The sequence below is a fragment of the Oncorhynchus kisutch genome, unplaced genomic scaffold (assembly GCF_002021735.2).
Source record: "Oncorhynchus kisutch isolate 150728-3 unplaced genomic scaffold, Okis_V2 scaffold814, whole genome shotgun sequence".
Classification (NCBI taxonomy): domain Eukaryota; kingdom Metazoa; phylum Chordata; class Actinopteri; order Salmoniformes; family Salmonidae; genus Oncorhynchus; species Oncorhynchus kisutch.
Genome location: NW_022262759.1, coordinates 123,970 through 144,378, shown reverse-complemented (window position 1 = coordinate 144,378; position 20,409 = coordinate 123,970). Strand labels below are relative to the sequence as shown.

The window sequence follows — 20,409 nt, the reverse complement described above, 5'->3', positions numbered from 1 at the left end:
CAGGAAATACTGACTGAAGATGTTCCTCCCTACGAGGCCCATGAGACTGTGTAGGGATGTGATTTGAATAGGACTGTGACTGAACGAGTGGGAAGTTATTATTTATCTATTTTTGTATTTTGTTTTGAAGTCGTTGTTTCCGCAATTGCCATGTATTTCTTTTAACAGTTTACTAACCGTACAGTAGGTGGCGGCAGACACGTTATATTTGTGTAAGTACACCAGAGAAAAAGTAGACGTTCGCTGTTGCACTGTCGCATTTAGGAACAGGAAGTTCCGGGAAGAAAACAACAGAACTGTGTTATGTCGATAGTGGTTGTGTCCGTTTCAAATGTATTATTGTAGGTATGTAAATAGCACGTTTAAAGTTTCTAATGTCGAAAGAATATATAATATGTTAGGTAACAAATCCGTCAAGATATTATCACGTTTGGTAAAGGTTTTAATTGGATGTGTTATTTTGGGGTCAAACCGAGTGAGTGAAGAACGTGATTAAGCTAGACTTTGGGTTTGTCTTGAGTGTATGTACATCATTTCGTCAAAGTCCACTTTGAGTTCGTTTTTACATGTTCTTGGTTTTGTGTAAAATGATGCTTATGAGCTGGTAAATAGCCTCGTCCGAACCATCCTGATCTCGCGAGTTTACATACACTTTTTCGTTCATGTAAGCTCGCGAGATCTGGATGGTTCGGACAAGGCTCGTCAAATGGCGGCTTCAACGGATTTGGTCGTCTTTCTAGGAGTTTGCTCGTGGTGAAATGGCGACGAGGGTATGTGAAGAAGTGTCAAAATAGAGGGAAGCTAGCTGGAGAGATGCCAACTGCATGGAATGGCGTCAATTAATCGGAGTGTCATACTCATTCCATGGATGACCAAGTGTCTGCGGGTTTTCGCTCCACCCTTGTACTTGATTTTAATTTACCTTTATTTAACCAGGCAAGTCAGTTAAGAACAAATTCTTATTTTCAATGACGGCTTAGGAACAGCGGGTTAACTGCCTGTTCAGGGGCAAAACGACAGATTTGTACCTTGTCAGCTTGGGGATTTGAACATGAAACCTTTCGGTTACTAGTCCAACGCTCTAACCACTAGGCTACCCTGCCGCCCTAATGAATTAAGGTCACTAATTAGTGAGGAACTCACCTCAACTGATTGTCTAGGTTTTCATTGAATGAAAAAAAAAACGCGGAGACTCGGCCCTCAATGGAATGAGTTTGACACCCCTGAAATGGAGAGAGTTTGAGAAGCAACAGCTGTGCTGGAATGTGATCAATGTGGGGGACAGTTCTGATGATAAGGAGTGGGAGGATGAGGGCCCTATCTGATTAACCAAGGCCATAAAAACAGTTGGAAGTTAAACTAGGCCGCATGATCACTTGTTCTGAACTAGCCTACCTGGTTAAATAAAGGTAAAATAAAAAATAAATGGTAGATTGTTAATATCTTGTGCTGGTCAGGTTCAGCAAGGGAAGATTCTTCAAAAGGAAACTCATAATGGGACGAAACTCAGAAGCCATGACCCTGGAGCTGATGCTACATTGAAGGGAGTAATAATCTCTGAGGTCCCAATATCTATGTCCATGGATGATATTGTTAAAGAACATGTGAAGGGAGACAGAGTGGTTGAAGCCTAAAGGTTGATCAGTAGGAAAGAGGGTTAAAGAAGTGAAAGCTTATCAGTGCTGTTGAGGTGTTAGAAGGTTTTGTCTGGAAAAGTACAGAATAGGATTCCTTATCTTCAATGTCAGAGAATTTGACCCAGCCTCATCAATCAACCAATCAAATGTATTTATAAAGCCCTTACATCAGCTGATGTCACAAAGTGCTGTACAGAAACCCAGCCTAAAACCCCAAACAGCAAGCAATGCAGGTGTAGAAGCACAGTGGCTAGGAAAAACTCCCAAGAAAGGCCAGAACATAGGAAGAATACTTGAGAAGAACCATGCTGTGGGGGGTGGCCAGTCCTCTTCTGGCTGTGCTGGGTGGAGATTATAACAGAACATGGCCAAGATGTTCATAAATGACCAGCAGGGTCAAATAATAATAATCAGTGGTTGTCGAGGGTGCAACAGGTCAGCACCTCAGGAGTAAATGTCAGTTGGCTGATCATAGCCGATTATTGAGAGTATCTCTAACTTTCCTGCTGTCTCTCTTGAAAACAGCAGGTCTGGGACAGGTAGCACGTCCGGTGAACAGGTCAGGGTTCCATAGCAGAACAGTTGAAACTGGATCACCAACAGTGAATCATCACAGTGTTTTTTATATGCCAAAGAATGGGACATGTAGCTGTTGAGTGAAAAGATGTGCCGAGTGTGGTGGGGAACATGATTACAGTGAATGTTGGAGCAATGTGACAGTTAAGTGTTGCAATTGTGTGGAGGACAAAGAGTAGCATTTGGTGGATGCTAGGTGCAGAGAGATGCTCAGATATATAGAATCTGTCATGATGTATCATATGCAGAGGCTGTAAGACAGACTTTTGGAACTACAGTGCAGACTGATGGAGCTTCCATGGCTGGTCCCGTAGTAAGAGAACCTACTGTCAGACTGATGGAGCTTCCATGGCTGGTCCCATAGTAAGAGGACGTACTGTCAGACTGATGGAGCTTCCATGGCTCGTCCTGTAGTAAGATGACCTACTGTTAGACTGATGGAGCTTCCATGGCTCGTCCTGTAGTAAGAGGACCTACTGTCAGGCTGATGGAGCTTCCATGGCTGGTCCCGTAGTAAGAGGACCTACTGTCAGAACTGGTTTTCTACTATTCCTGACATGGTTTCGAGGTCTGTTCAGAAATCTTGCGTACATAAATGCACTGTGAAAAAGAATACTTTAATATTGAATAATATGTACTTCATAGCTATCATTGGTGTGGTTATCAACAACTTGGATTGTGTAAAGTAGAAATACCAGGTTTAAAGTTATCTTGTAAACTGCAGCAGAGTTGTTGGGGGTAACAGACGTTACTGTCGGTATGGTTTTTGATAAGCTGGATAACCTGGGGGTGGATTGTCTCAGCATGATATAAACCCCAATGTTTGCACCACAGAAAGGGATCCATTGATATAGTTTATTGGGGGGTGTGGGAGGGGTTTTGGGGAAGGGGAGGATGTGGTAGAAGTTAATAGGGATTTCTTGTTTTATTTTCTTAGTACAGAATTAGACAGACATGCACTTTAAACGTTTGTTTGTGGACCTCCATGATACCATAGGAGGTCTGCATCAACAGACTTCAGTGCAGGTAGTGTCTCATCAGAGAGAGAACATTTCAGTTGCTCTACAGTTTTGAAGCTGAATGTAATGATTATCAGTTCTTTACATGTGTACTAATATTCAGACACATTCAGTTGTTTCTATATTTATCTATAATTCAGGGTTTTCACACAGGGCTTCAAGTAAATAAATATTAGTGCTTGAAAAAGTCCTTGAATTTGACTTGCTACTGTATGACCCCTGATAATTCTTAATATGGTGTGAACGGGAAATACATTTGGTTTTTGTGAGTGAAATCATACAGAGAAGACGAGGTTATTCAGGAAAATAGTACATAGTGCTGCCTGAAACATACTGTGATCTTGTACTAAATGGATTTTGAGTCATTTATGCATTTATGTGAATTTAGGAAATCTACTATAGATTAAGTGCACTTATGTTGTGCGATTTAAAATGTGTCTAATGTGAATCAATGTTTTGTCAAGGATTAGCTACCTGATCTACTGAAATGAGATAATTGAACAAGAAAATATTTTTACAGAATAGAGTGCCAGAACTGTCAAGAAAATAACTTTTGTGTCCGTTTGTCTTTATTACTACAGACCGATTAAGTCTGAGGCCGGTAACATCAACAGTGAGGACAAACCCAGCCTGCCTCTCTCCTTCCACACTGAGTAGCAACCTACAGTCACTCGGTCCTGATTGTGACAGTGGAGCCCAGTTTGCTCTGCAGGATCCAGAGATGGCATCAGTGAAGCTGGAAGACTGCAGTCAAACACTGGAGCTGAATGTCAACATTAAAGATGAAGAGGAAGAGGAGGAGAAGATTAGGACAACTGTTAGTCACGGTAAGAGCAGGTTCTACCTATAAGTTATCTTCATATATTAGACCTCTATAAGTTATGACCAGTCTATTGCTAGGTTTAATTCTGTAATTCTGACATCACACATCCCTGAACAACTCAAGACTTCACAGCGAAGCAAAAACTATTTAAACTTGTAACGCCTGCCTTTGCCCACACATTGTCTCAAGAACTTTGAAAATGTTTAATACCCTCAATCACCAAGTTAGGCATACCTCATTTCAAAATAGGCCATGGCATCATCACTGTCAAGATTGAATTATAATTTGTTTGCTGCACAGAATATCAGATCTCAACAACGATTGGAGAAGTGTTGAACATAACCAGTAGACTACCACATCCTGATGATTTATATCTGATACATATATATTTAATATTTTATAGATCAATTTGTAGAAACATCTCAAGGATGATCAATGGAAACAGGATGCACCTGAGTTCATTTCAAAAGTTTGGGGTCACTTACCACCAGTCTCAATTTAATTTTAGAATAAGGCTGCAACATAAGAAAATGTGGAAAAAGTCAAGGGGTCTGAATACTTTCCGAGGGCACTGTCAGACCCCTTCCCATTTCTCCCATTTTGGTACGTTACAGCCTTCTTCTAAAATTGATTACATGTTTTTCCTCGTCAATCTACACACAATACCCCATAATGACAAAGCCAAAACAGTTTTTTAGAAATTCTTGCAAATGTAATTTAAAAAAAGAATTATTGTTTATTTACCTAAGTTTTCAGACCCTTTGCTATGAGATGATCCTTGAGATGTTTCTACAACTTGGAGTCCACCTGTGGTAAATTCAATTGATTGGACATGATTTGGACAGGCACACACCTGTCTATGTAAGGTCCCACAGTTGACAGTGCATGTCAGAGTTAAAACCAAGTCATGAGGTGGAAGGATTTGTCCGTCGAGCTTCGTGACAGGATTGTGTCGGCACAGATCTGGAGACCAGTACCAAAACATTTCTGCAGCATTAAAGGTCCCAAGAACACAGAGGCCTCCATTATTCTTCAATGGAAGAAGTTTGGAACCACCAAGACTCTTCCTAGAGCTGGCCACCCGGCCAAACTGAGCAATCGGGGGAGAAGGGCCTTGGTCGGGGAGGTGGCCAAGAACCCGATGGCCACTCTGACAGAGCTACAGAGTTCCTCTATAGATCTTCCAGAAGGACAATCATCTCGGCAGGACTCCACTAATCAGGCCTTTATGGTAGAGTGCCCAGACAGAAGCCACTCCTCAGTAAAAGGCACATGATAGTCCACTTGGAGTTTGCCAAAATGCCCCTAAAGGACTCTGACCATGAGCTTGAGAGGATCTGCAGAGAAGAATGGGAGAAACTCCCCAAATACAATTGTGCCAAGCTTGTAGCTTCATACCCAACAAGACTCAAGGCTGTAATCGCTGCCAAAGGTGCTTCAACTGACTATTGTGTAAAGGGTCTGAATACTTACATAAATGTAATATTTCATGTTATTTCTAAAAACCTGTTTTTGCCCTTGTCATTATGGGTATTGTGTGTCGACTGATGAGAATTAGAAAAGACTGTAATGTAACAAAACCAAAAAGCCAAGGGGTCTGAATACTTTTTGAATGCATTGTAGACGTTATTTCATGCTGCTAAGACTTGTATGGATGACTCCAGTATTGTCAGCATTTGTTTTATTCACTGGGCTATCTGGCTATCTGCTCAGAGTGTAGACTAAAGAAGTGGAGTAGACAAACTGCCAGTGTTTTGAAGTTCTATGAAATGAGTCTGTGTAGTTACTAACCCCCTTTGTCACGAGAATTTCTATCCCAATGTTCTAACTGAACTATTGTATAACTCCATCTGTATCCTAGAGGTTGTAAGGCTCTAAGTTTTAATAAACAGAGTCCCAGCATACAAATTATCAGTTCTTTATTCAGAGAGCTCTGCCCTCTCAAGTTCAGAGCCCATCTTTTATACACACATCAGTCGAGAACCCCACCCTGCTTTAGGATGGCTGTATTGTTCCACTGTACACTTACATTGTTTATCATATTCTGCAACATGTTTCATGATAGACAAGCCTAACAGTTTCTCCTCTCCGGGTGGGGACAGAATGTCCTGTAAGGAACACAATGTTCTAATTCTATCCTGCCAACGCTGCACATATTACCAACTTATAGTCTTATGTGTCTAATGGGTTTCACACACAGTGATACAGTTTCAGGGTGAAATATCTTAGTCATTACTTTCAACACACAAATTCTACTATCACCCTTGTGATATTGAGTGGAGGATGGTATAGCTCATAATTTTCACAACTTTTGCCTCTTATTAATTTTTGATTTCTACCCAGTTTTAGAATAGTTTGATTCCCCTTCCCATACAGCCTACTGAAATGAATACATACACTACCGTTGAAAAGTTTAGGGTCACTTAGAAATGTCCTTGTTTTTGAAAGAAAAGTATGTTTTTTTTGTCCATTAAAATAACATCAAATTGACCATTAATACAGTGGAGACGTTGTTAATGTTGTAAATGACTTGTAGCTGGAAACGGATGATTTTTAAAAATGGAATATCTACATAGGTGTACAGAGACACATTATCAGCAACCATCACTCCTGTGATCCAATGGCATGTTGTGTTAGCTAATCCAAGTTTATCATTTTAAAGGGCTAATTGATCATTACAAAACCCTTTTGCAATTATGTTAGCACAGCTGAAAACTGTGGTGCTGATAAAATAAGCAATAAAACATTCCTTTTTTAGACTAGTTGAGCATCTGGGTAATTTGTGGATTCGATTACAGGCTCAAAATGGCCAGAAACAAAGACCTTTCTTCTGAAAGTCGTCAGTCTATTCTTGTTCTGAGAAATGAAGGCTATTCCATGTGAGAAATTTCCAAGAAACTGAAGATCTTGTGCAGTTCTGTGTACTACTCCCTTCACAGAACAGTGCAAATTGGCTCTAACCAGAATAGAAAGAGGAGTGGGAGGCCCCGGTGCACAACTGGGCAAGAGGACAAGTATTTTAGAGTGTCTAGTTTGAGAAACAGACGTCTCACAAGTCCTCAACTGGCAGCTTCATTAAATAGGACCCGCAAAACACCAGTCTCAATGTCAACAGTGAAGAGGCGACTCCGGGATGCTGGCCTTCTAGACACTATTCTGGTTAGACTGTTTGCGCTGTTCTGTGAAGAGAGTAGTACACAGCATTGTACGAGATCTTCAGCCGTTTCCAGCTACAATAGTCATTTACAACATTAACAATGTCTACACTGTATTTCTGATCACTTTCATTGGACAAAAAAGGTGCCATTCTTTCAAAAACATGGACATTGTAACTTTAGAATTTATTCATTTATTTCACCACTATTCGTAGTGTATTTAAAAAAATATATTCCGATGACTGACGTGCCCAAAGTAAACTGCCCAGAAGCTAGGATATGCATATACTTGATAGCATTGGATAGAAAACACTCTGAAGTTTCTAAAGCTGTTAAAATAATGTCTGTGACTGTAACATAACGTATATGGCAGGCGAAAACCTTGAGGAAAATCCATCTGGAATATTTATTTTTTGAGGTCACCGGTTTTTTCAATGCTTGCCTATGGGATATACAAATAGATAAGACCCAGATTGCAGTTCCTATGGCTTCCACTAGATGTCAACAGTCTTTAGAAAGGGTTTCATGCTTGTTTTTTGAAAAATGTGTATTTGTAGTTTTTCCAAGATGTCCCCCATTTCGAAAAGTAGTCATGTTGCGCGCATCAACGAGAGTGCGCTCTTCTTATTTATCTTTGCTATTGAACACACTATTCTCCGTCTTAAATATTATTGTTTATTTACATATTAGAATACCTGAAGATTAATTCAAAACGTCGTTTGACTTTTTTGGACGATCTTTACCGGTAACCTTTTAAGATTTGTTTGTGTGCATGTTGAACGAGTGACCTACTGATTCAAGCGCAGCATCTAAACTGATATTTTTGGGATATAATGAAGGACATTATCGAACAAAACGACCATTCATTGTGTAGCTGGGAGCTTGGGATTGCAATCAGAGGAAGATCTTCAAAGGTAAGTGATTTATTTAATTGCTGTCTGTGATTTTGTGACGCCTGTGCTGGTTGAAAAAGTATTTTGATGTGGGGAGCTGTCCTCAGATAATCGCTTGGTATGCTTTCTCCGTAAAGCCTTTTTCAAATTTGTCAACGCAGTTGGATTAACAAGAAGCTTTTAAATGATGTAAAATACTTGTATTTTCATGAATGTTTAATATTCCGATTTTTGTACTTTGAATTTCGCGCTCTGCAATTTCCCCGGATGTTGTCGTAGGTGTCCTGCTAGCGTTTGGACATAGGCAAGTCAGTTAAGAACAAATTATTATTTTCAATGATGGCCTAGGAACATTGGGTTAACTGCCTTGTTTAGGGGCAGAACGACAGATTTTTACCTTGTCAGCTCGGGGATTCGATCTTGCAACCTTTCGGTTGCTCTAACCACTCTGCTCTGTCACCCGGTATGGCCAGAAGAGGACTGGTCACCACTCTGAGCCTGGTTCCTCTCTCAGTTTCTTCCTGCTTTCTAGGGAGTTTTTTTGTGGCCACTGTGCTTCTACATCTGCATTGCTTGCTCTTTGGGGATTTTAGGCTGGGTTTCTGTTAACCTCTCTGGGACCGTTTGGGACGCGAGCTACCCACCTTTCAACTGCCAGTGAAACTGCAGGGTGCCAAGTTTAAAACAACAGAAATCCCATAATTAATATTCCTCAAACATACAAGTACATACAACATTTTACACCATTTTAAAGATAAAATTCTCGTTAATCCAACCACAGTGTCCGATTTCAAAAACGCTTTTTGGCGAAAGCAGAACATATAGTTACGTTTTCCAACCAAAGAGTGGAGTCACAAAAAGCAGAAATATCAATAAAATTAATCACCTACCTTTGATTATCTTCATCAGATGACACTCCTAGGACATCATGTTACACAATACATGTTTTGTTCGGTAAAGTTCATATTTATATCCAAAAATCTGAGTTTACATAGGAGCGTTACGTTCAGTAGCCACATCAATTACAGAAATGCTCATAATAAATGTTGATGAAAATACAATAATTATGCACGGAATTATAGATACACTTCTCGTTAATGCAACCGCTGTGTCAGATTTTTTAAAAACTTTACCAAAAAAGCATCATCTGAGTACGGCGCTCAGACAACAAAATCAAGCCAAACAAATTTCCGCCATGTTGGAGTCGAGAGATGTCAGAATAACATGATAAATATTCACTTACCTTTGATGATCTTCATCAGAATGCACTCCCAGGAATCCCAGGTCCACAATAAGTGCTTGTTCTGTTCGATAATGTACATAATTTATTTCAAAATAGCTCCTTTTGTTGGCGCGTTCAGTACACAATCTAAACTCACCAAGCGTGTTCACTAGTTTCAGACGAAGTTCAGTTACAGTCCGTAGCAACATGTCAAACGATGTTTAGAATCAATCTTTAGGGTGTTTTTAACATAAATCTTCATTAATGTTCCAACCCGGACAATTCCTTTGTCTGTACAAATGAAGTGGAACGTAGCTACCTTTCACGTGAGCGCGCCAGACCGAGGCTGTGGCACTCTGCCAGACCACTCACTCATAGAGCCCTTATGAGCCCCTCCTTTAGAGTAGAATCCTCAAAACAGGTTCTAAATACTGTTGACATCTAGTGGAAGCCTTGGGAAGTGAAAAATAACTAACATCACACGGTATCTTCAATAGGAGCTGAGTTGAATAACTACAAACCTCAGATTTCCCACTTCCTGGTAGGATTTTTCTCAGGATTTTGCCTGCCATTTAAGTTCTGTTATACTCACAGACATCATTCAAACAGTGTTAGAAACTTCAGATTGTTTTCTATCCAAATGTTCTATGTATATGCATATTCTAGCTTTTTTGGCTGTGTAGCAGGCAGCTTAATTTGGGCACTTTTTTCATCCAAGCTACCCAATACTGCCCCCTACCCCAAAGAAGTTAACTTCACTAGGGTAGGGGGCAGCATTTCGTATTTTGGATGAAAAGCGTGCCCAAATTAAACTGCCTGCTACTTGGGCCCATAAGCTAGGATATGCATATAATTAGTCGATTTGGATAGAAAACACTGTTAAAATAATGTTAAAATAATGTCTGAGTATAACAGAACTGATATGGCAGGCGAAAACCCGAGGAAAATCCAACCAAATGAGGGAGATACACCGCTTTCAATGAGAGGACAGTGGAAATTTCCATCCATATGAGCCAGGCACGTGATCGAGAGCGCGCATTTCTTGTTTACCTTTTTCCATTGACGAAGCTTTTGTCCGGTTGAAATATTATTGTTATTATTTATGACAAAAGCAACCTGAAGATTGATTTTAAACATCGTTTGACATGTTTCTACCATCTTTTATTGTACTTTATGACTTTTTGAGAGTGCGCATTGTGCCTTTGGATTTCTGAACTAAACGCACCAACAAAACGGAGGTATTTGGACATAAAGATGAACTTCATCGAACAAAACAAACATTTGTTGTCTAACATGGAGAACTGGGAGTGCCACCAGATGAAGATCATCAAAGGTAAGTGATTAATTTTAATGCTATTTCTGACTTTTGTGAAGCTCTCCTTGGTTGGAAAATGGCTGTATGGTTTTCTGTGTCTAGTCGCTGACCTAACATAATTGCAAAGTATGCTTTCGCTGTAAAGTCTATTTGAAATCGGACACTGTGGCTGGATTTACAAGAAGTTTATCTTTAGAATGGTGTAAAATACTTGTATGTTTGAGGAATTTTTCATTATGGGATTTGAACCAGACAGGTTAACTACTAATGTAAAAAGGGCTTCATAAAATACATTTGATTAACATGTATATCACACCAACTGACTGGTTCTTCTGATGTTCACACAGGATACCATGTTGAGACATTCTCTACATCCAGAGAGCAACAGCAGGAAGATCAGAGAGCTAAGAGGTCTCATCACTGCCCACATTGTGAACAGATTTTCCCATTTCTATCAAAGCTAAAAATACACCTAAAAATACACACAGGAGAGAAGCCTTTCTCCTGCTCTGACTGTGGAAAATGCTTCAAAACATCAACGGTGCTAAAACTTCACCAGAGAACACACACAGGAGAGAAGCCTTTCTTCTGCCCTGACTGTGGAACTCGTTTCTCTCAACTTTCCCACTTAAAATCACACGAACAGCTACATACAGGGGAGAAGCCATACTCCTGCTCTGACTGTGGAAAACGTTTTAAAACATTATATGACCTAAAAGTTCACCAGAGAACACACACAGGAGAGAAGCCTTACGTCTGCTCTGACTGTGGAAAATGCTTCACAACATCAACTCATCTAAAAGTTCATCAGAGAACTCACACAGGAGAGAAGCCTTATTACTGCTCTGAATGTGGAAAATGTTTTAAAACATCAAATGAGCTAAAAGTTCACCAGACAACACACACAGGAGAGAAGCCTTTCTTCTGCCCTGACTGTGGAACTAGTTTCTCTCAAGTTTCCCACTTAAAATCACATGAACGTATACATACAGGGGAGAAGCCATACTCCTGCTCTGACTGTGGAAAATGTTTTAAAACATTATATGAGCTAAAGGTTCATCAGAGAACACACACAGGAGAGAAGCCTTACTCCTGCTCTGACTGTGGAAAATACTTCACAACATCAACTCATCTAAAAGTTCATCAGAGAACACACACAGGAGAGAAGCCTTATTACTGCTCTGACTGTGGAAAATGTTTTAAAACATCAAATGAGCTAAAAGTTCATCAGGCAACACACACAGGAGAGAAGCCTTATTATTGCTCTGACTGTGGAAAACGTTTTAAAACAACAACTCAGCTAAAAGTTCATCAGAGGACTCACACAGGAGAGAAGCCTTTCTTCTGCTCTGACTGTGGGGCGAGTTTCTCTCATCTGAGCACCTTAAAAACACACCAACTTATACATACAGGAGAGAAGCCTTACATCTGCTCTGAATGTGGAAAATGCTTCAAAACATCAACTGAGCTAAAAGTTCATCAGAGAACACACACAGGAGAGAAGCCGTATTTCTGCTCTGACTGTGGAACTAGTTTCTCTAAATTTTCCCACTTAAAAACACATGAACGTATACATACAGGAGAGAAGCCTTTCTTCTGCTCTGACTGTGGGGCGAGTTTCTCTCATCTGGGCACCTTAAAAACACACCAACGTATACACACAGGAGTGAAGCCTTATTCCTGCTCTGACTGTGGAAAAAAATTTAAAACATCAAATGAGCTAAAAGTTCATCAGACAACACACACAGGAGAGAAGCCTTTCTTCTGCCCTGACTGTGGAACTAGTTTCTCTCAACTTTCCCACTTAAAATCACATGAACGTATACATACAGGGGAGAAGCCATACTCCTGCTCTGACTGTGGAAAATGTTTCAAAACATTATATGAGCTAAAAGTTCACCAGAGAACACACACAGGAGAGAAGCCTTACGTCTGCTCTGACTGTGGAAAATGCTTCACAACATCAACTCATCTAAAAGTTCATCAGAGAACACACACAGGAGAGAAGCCATACTCCTGCTCTGACTGTGGAAAACGTTTTAAAACATCGAATGAGCTAAAAGTTCACCAGACAACACACACAGGAGAGAAGCCATACTCCTGCTCTGACTGTGGAAAAGGTTTTAAAACATCAACTCAGCTAAAAGTTCATCAGAAGACTCACACAGGAGAGAAGCCTTTCTTCTGCTCTGACTGTGGGGTTAGTTTCTCTCATCTGGGCACCTTAAAAACACACCAACTTACACACACTGGTGAGAAGCCTTACGTCTGCTCTGACTGTGGGAAATGCTTCAAAACATCAACTGAGCTAAAAGTTCATCAGAAGACTCACACAGGAGAGAAGCCGTATTACTGCTCTGAGTGTGGAACTAGTTTCTCTAAATTTTCCCACTTAAAAACACACCAACTTATACACACTGGTGAGAAGCCTTACGTCTGCTCTGACTGTGGAAAATGCTTCATAACATCAACTCATCTAAAAGTTCATCAGAGAACACACACAGGAGAGAAGCCTTATTACTGCTCTGACTGTGGGAAATGTTTTAAAACATCAAATGAGCTAAAAGTTCACCAGAGAACACACACAGGAGAGAAGCCTTTCTTCTGCCCTGACTGTGTTAAAGGTTTTAAAACATCAACTCAGCTCAAAGTTCATCAGAGGACTCACACAGGAGAGAAGCCTTTCTTCTGCTCTGACTGTGGGGCGAGTTTCTCTCATCTGGGCACCTTAAAAACACACCAACTTATACACACTGGTGAGACTTATACCCACTGACTTACGTCTGCTCTGACTGTGGAAAATGCTTCAAAACATCAACTGAGCTAAAAGTTCATCAGAAGACTCACACAGGAGAGAAGCCGTATTACTGCTCTGAGTGTGGAACTAGCTTCTCTAAATTTTCCCACTTAAAAACACGTATACAATGGGGCAAAAAGGTATTTAGTCAGCCACCAATTGTGCAAGTTCTCCCACTTAAAAAGATGAGAGAGGCCTGTAATTTTCATCATAGGTACACTTCAACTATGACAGACAAAATGAGAAAAAAAATTCCAGAAAATCACATTGTAGGATTTTTAATGAATTTATTTGCAAATTATGGTGGAAAATAAGTATTTCTATGTCTATTATGCACGTTCCCTAAACTTGAGACATCTGTGACAATGTGTATCCTTTTATTGTCCCCCAGCACAAGGTGCACCTGTGTAATGATATTGCTGTTTTATCAGCATCTTGATATGCCACACCTGTTAGGTGGATGGATTATCTTGACAAAGGCTGAAATGCTCACTGACAAGGATATAAACAAGGTTGTGCACAACATTTGAGAGAAATTAGCTTTTTGTGCATATGGAACATTGCATTTTAGCTCATGAAACCAACACTTTACATGTTTAGTTTATATTTTAGTTCAGTTTTTATTGGTAGGCCAATGTAATGTAACCTAACATACAAATGGAGTGGAATGGATGTTTTTGTCATATAAAATACGTTTTGCTCTGAGACCAGGTTGTCCCTCTGCAGTATTCTGTGTGAAGGAGCTAGTAGACAGTTTTTTTTATTAAACCTTTATTTAACTAGGCAAGTCAGTTAAGAACAAATTCTTACTTACAATGATGGCCTAGGAACAGTGGGTTAACTGCCTTGTTCAGAGTCAGAACAACAGATTTTTACCTTTTCAGCTCAGGGATTCGATCAAGCAACCTTTTGGTTACTGACCCAACGCTCTAACCACTAGGCAACCTTCCGCCCCTAACATGTATCAGATAGAGATGGTGTGATGATCACTTTTCACCATTAGTTTGGGGTGTGATTATTTTACAACTTTTTTAATGATACACAGTTTATGAAATGAATACATGAGTTTATTAATTGTCTTTAAAACTAGATGAGTTATTTTAGTTACTGATCATGAATGTGTTTGGATAACTGCATTGAAGCAAACTTTATTGATCTGCCAATGAGAAATAGAGTTACATGAATATGTACTGGTCAACCTCTTCTTCTCTTTAGTATTCAGTTTTTCATATTAGATCTGACAATGGTTCTTATGGTTGTATTCAGTTCTTCATATTAGATCTGACAGTATGAATGGTTCTTATGGTTGTATTCAGTTCTTCATATTAGATCTGACAGTATGAATGGTTCTTATGGTTGTATTCAGTTCTTCATATTAGATCTGCCTGTGTGAATGGTTCTTATGGGCTGTGTGCTGGGAGTGTTTTTGTATGACTACAGTCAGGAGTTCTCTCTGACCCTGTGATGTCACCAGCACATTAAGTACATTCATCTTAAGATAGCCAGGTGAGACAACCACATGTCACAGTAAATACATTTCTCCTCAATTAGTCAGTTTCACATTATTACTATTATTATTATTTGTATTTTGGTGGGGGGGTTACTCTTTAAAGACGAAGGGTTTCAGACCTTTTGGGGCAGATGGGCAGAGACTCTGCTTCACTGGCATCAGAGGGAAGCTGGTGCCACCATTGGGGTGCCAGGACAGAGAAGTGCTTTGACTGGGCTGAGAGGGAGCTTGACCTCCTGTAGCAGTGGGACGGCCATGAGACCAGAGGTGGCAGAACTGAGTGCTCGGGTTGGGATACAGGGTTTAAGCCTGAAGGTAGAGATGTGGCAGTTCCTCTTGCTGCACCGTAAGTAAACACCATTGTCTTGTCGTGGATGTGAGCTTCGACTGGAAGCAAGTGGAATGTACAGAGGAGCAGGGTGACATGGGGGAACTTGGGAAGGTTAAACACCCAGATGGACTGCAGTGTTCTAGATAAGTTCAGTGGCGACCCATCATTCAGGTGAGCCACCTGTTTTGAGCCCCACAGTTATAGCGATAAAGTGTGAAAAAAATGATCTGTTTGCAACCAATGTAAAAAAAAAATACTTATAATTGAGTTATTAATAAATCCACAAACAAAAATTGTCTCTTTTGTTTTCTTGAGTAAGGCAGCTCCAAAATGCAGGTCTTTCAGCCTAGCTCATTGCCTTCTTTGGAGGTGGGGCAAGCCAGCAGAAAATACGGAGCGTTGTGCCGTGATTGGCTCAGTGTTCTGTCATTCATGGGGACAATACGTCACTACCAAGTCTAAGGGTAGAAATGGAAAATTCAAGCCCCTTGGGTGCTGCCGTAGAGCTACATTAGAAGTGCCCATCCATGAAGGCTCAAGGTCATTGTGCACAGAAAAAATAACGTCAAATCATGTGATATCTACAGTCGCTTTGATTGGACTGATCATGTCAACATCATACTTTCGAAATCTGAGCTAGCAACATCATCATGAATCAAGTCGACAATCTACTGGCAAATCCTTTTTAATCTTTGTCATATGAAGAGAAATAATGAGAAATTATTGATAAAATGTATCGGTGCTCATCGGCCATTGGACATAATCATTACACAACAAATTGCAAATTCAACCATGAGTGGTTTGGAAAGTATCAGTGGCTAACGGCAAGCATTGCAAAGCAATCATTAGCCTATAATTCATTGGAGTGGCTCTGTGGACTCAAGTCTAAGATTAAGGGGTTATTTTCCTAGTTTAAAATGGTAAACATTCAACATTGGCCATGCTGTCAATGAAGCTTGATTTGTGCCGTGCTCAAAACAACATAACTCAGTACTTCAAAATCTTACTTGAGTGAGTTCAATACAACTGGGAACTCAGAGAGAAACAAGCTACGACTGGGAAAATATGTTTTGAACTTTCAATCAACTCGGAATTGTAAATTGGGAACTTGGGCCTCTTTCTACAGCTACAACCTGAAGATCACTGACGTCAACAGTTTTTTTTTTCCTGAGTTCCCAGTTGTCTTGAAAGCACCATAAATCCAGAGAATGCCAGACTTTGATGACAAAGTTTGAGGACAAAATATGCCCACGAAGGACTGCCGCGCCACCTTCCTGTTCAAGTGAACACAGCACAACAAGGTGAGTCCAAAAATGTCATGTATGCTGGTGCATAAATTATATAATATGCCAGGGAGATGTGTATACTGTAGCTAAGAAAGTAATACTAAGTCTATGTTGTGTAGTAAGATGTCAGTAGCCCATGTGCCTCACCCTAATAATTTGGTCTATTTTCACCTCTTAATTTTGCCCACTGCTCTGACTTGGTGGTTCACATGTAGCCAATAAACTGTTTTAGAGTCATCATTGAATATTGTAAGGGTTTTCATTGTCTGCTTACATGCCCCTTTATTTATCCTACGGTTCTGACTTGGCGTACAAGGAGAACACTGTAAGAATGGCCCATGTTCTGAATTTTGTCGCTTTGCATTTCAAAAGGGCTGCACAAATAGTTATATTGAATATGTCCTTCATAGCTCGCTCATTGATGTCTTAATCGAAATTACGGATTGCCTCTTATCCGCTTTTCGTCCCCTTATGCCATAGTTTGAACATCTCAATTGTCAGTAAAAACCACATTTGTTTAAGCAAGTCAGCCATGTTATTTTAAAAGGCAGTAAATGAGGCCTAATGAACTGTTTTGATGACAGACAAGGCTCCGCTGATAGCCAGGTGTAGCAGTGGTAAGTTGTTGGGACTATGCTGTTGGGTCCTAACAGTTTGTGGGCACCGTTATTGTGCAATTAATGTATTGTTTAGTGGCTTTTCTGGCATGCATCCCACTTTAATTATTTATTTATTTAACTAGGTAAGTCAGTTAAGAACAAATTCTTATTTACAATTAAGGCCTTCCCCAGCCAAACCCGGAATATGCTGGGCCAATTGTGCTCTTCCCTTTGGGACTCTTAATCATGGCCGGATGTGATTGAGCCTGGATTCGAACCAGGGACTGTAGTGATACCTCTTGCACTGAGATGCATTGCCTAAGACCGCTGCGCCACTCGGGAGCCCTTAAAATGTTTGTGCCCACCGTGGGGCAGGAGTTGGATGGCACAAGCTGGGAGTCCAGCCAACAGAGATTTGAGAAATGTTTTTCTACTCTTCTCCAGATCTGTGCCTCACCACAAACCTGTCTCGAAGCTCGACAGAACCTTTCTTAGACCTCATTGTTTGGTTTTTGCTTTGACTTGCATTGTCAACTATTTTGACAGGTGTGTGCTTTTCCAATCATGTCCAATCATTTGAATTTACCACAGGAGGACTCCAATGTAGAAACATCTCAAGGATGATCAATGGAAACAGGATGCACTTGAGCTGAATTTTGAGTCTCAGAGCAAATGGTCTGAATATTTATGCAAATGAGGATTCATTTTTATAAATTTGCTAAAATGTATAAAAAAAGTTTTTTCGCTATGTCCTTATGGGGTATTGTGTGTATATTGATGAGCGGTATCATTTTTTTTGTTGTATAAGGCTGTAACGTAACAATATATGGAAAAAGTCAAGGGGTCCTGTATAATGCCCTGTATATGCTTGAAACTACAATTTAAGGATCTGAAGTGGTAAACACAATGGCATAATGGAAAATGCATGTCCATTGGTTATCTCTGTATTAGTATTAGCCACATTAAGTCACCTAGGTAGATTAGTGGTTATCTCTATTAGTATTATCTCTGTATAAGTATTACCCACATTAAAACACCTAGGTAGATTAGTGGTTATCTCTATTAGTATTATCTCTGTATTAGTATTACCCACATTAAAACACCTATGTAGAGCAGTGGTTATCTCGGTATGAGTATTATCTCTGTATTACCCACATTAAAACGCCTAGATAGAGCAGTGGTTATCTCGGTATGAGTATTATCTCTGTATTACCCACATTAAAACACCTAGGTAGAGTCGTGGTTCTCTCTGAATTAGTATCATCTCTGTATTACCCACATTGAAACCCCTAGGTAGAGCAGAGAGGACAGAGCATGTGGCTTTGCAACACACAGGTGTTTCATCTCCAGACTGGGATGATTTTAACAGTGTAACGCCACACAGGCCTCATGCCTCTCAGGTAGGAAGGTACGAGAAATAAATGAATAAAAACCACAAAACGAATGAAGGAGCACACAGTCACCAACAATATGTCCCTGTTGTCAATACTTTCAACTGGCTCAGATCGCTGTTACTGTACAGCACGACCAAGCAGCTCAAGAGGTGTGTTTTCCCTTCAGCATCTGCATGTGGCATAAGCTCACTAAAATGGTTAACCTTGGCTGTGAGTGATGGGGAAAAAATCTGACTACGGCAATTACTTGAATAATTCAATGGATGTTTTGTTTACAAACTTGCTGAGTAATTTGTCTTGTTTAAAAAAAGAATTGACTTCGCTATGGGGCCGTCAATGGGAATGGGAATTGGGCCGTGCTTCAGCTGAACTGCAGTACCGAAAATGCCCTCTGAGCACAGTGGAATGCATGCCTGTAGACTGGAAGCCTGGCCCCTTGATCCGAGAAGGGGGTAATTGCAGACCGCGATTTGGGGCGTTCTCTGATATCGGGTGTTTCATCGTATCAAGTTTACACCAATTGATGCTCCCCATTGGTCCTTAACCGTTTCTTTTGCGTTGGGGACAACAGTTGTTGAGAACTGTAGCATTGTAGCTATGCCTAACCTTAACCTTTTTCCTAACCTTAATCTCAGTCTCCTAACCACCGTTAATTATCATAACCTGCCACGTTACTTATCCAAACCTGCATGGTAAACAAATCCCTAACCCTCACCCTTTTCCTAACCTTAACCTCAGTCTCCTAACCTGCCACTTTAATGATCCTAACCTGCCACTTTAATGATCCTAACCTTTTATGTTTGCTTTGTGCCAAGTTAAATAAATAAATAAATAAACAAAACATTTAACAAATAGTCTCCATCAGTTTCATAACACCGAAACTGACCAATGGCATGTATCCATTTTTATTATATCAGGGAACATCCACATCAAGAAACTGTACAGTAGTTATCCTACTGGGAGGCGCGGGAAATAGTTTAAAGAGCGATTGGTGCTGAGGAAGCTATGGCAGTGGATGGCCAGCAGCCTGTTGAGATTCATAATGTCATTTACCAGTTGAAGGATACCGATAGTAAATATTAATTGTATGTGCGGCTGAAAGGTTTATGGGAGTTCAGGAATTAATATTGAAAGCATTGCAGGCAGTGGTGGAAAAAGTACCCAATTGTCATACTTGAGTTAAAGTATAGATACTTGAGTCAAGGAAAAGGTGAAAGCCACCCAGTAAAATACCACTTGAGTAAAAGTCTAAAAGTATTTAGTTTAACATATACATAAGTATCAAATGTAAATGCAATTGCTAAAATATACTTAAGTATCAAAGGTAAAAGTATAAATCATTTCAAATTCATTACATTAGGCAAAATAGACAGCACGATTTTCTTGTAGTTTAAATGTACGGATAGTCAGGGACACACTCCAACACAGACACAGCGCGCGTTCCTAAATTCGCTCTGGCTAAATACTCTATCAATTATAGAGCACTCTGGTCTGAGTGCCAGAGGACAGAATAATTGATGAAAAACGAACGCCCAACACCCCTTGAATACGACCGGTGTCAGTAAACACAACATACTTAACTACTTTACACCACTGATTGCATCCCACTGACTTTAGATGTTCCTCCCTACGAGGCCCATGAGACTGTAGGGATGTGATTTGAATTGGGCTGTGACTGAAGGAGTGGGATGTTTTTATTTATCTATTTTTGTATTTTTGTATTTTGTTTTGATGTCGTTGTTTCCACAATGGACATGTATTTCTTTCTGCAGTTTACTAACCGTACAGTAGGTGGAGGCAGACACGTTATATTGTGTAAACGTCAATATACCAGAGAAGAATATGACGCTGT

The 20,409-nt window shown here is 40.1% G+C and overlaps 1 protein-coding gene across 1 annotated transcript; it reads left to right on the top strand.

The window, feature by feature from the left end:
* Window positions 1-239: 239 nt before the first annotated feature.
* Window positions 240-14,142, top strand: LOC116362206 (oocyte zinc finger protein XlCOF6-like). The gene is made up of 3 exons (XM_031816528.1): window positions 240-345; window positions 3,814-4,059; window positions 10,988-14,142. The coding sequence occupies exons 2-3, from the start codon at window positions 3,954-3,956 to the stop codon at window positions 13,414-13,416; spliced, it is 2,535 nt and encodes an 844-aa protein (XP_031672388.1). The 5' UTR covers window positions 240-345; window positions 3,814-3,953; the 3' UTR covers window positions 13,417-14,142.
* The last annotated feature ends 6,267 nt before the right edge of the window (window positions 14,143-20,409 follow it).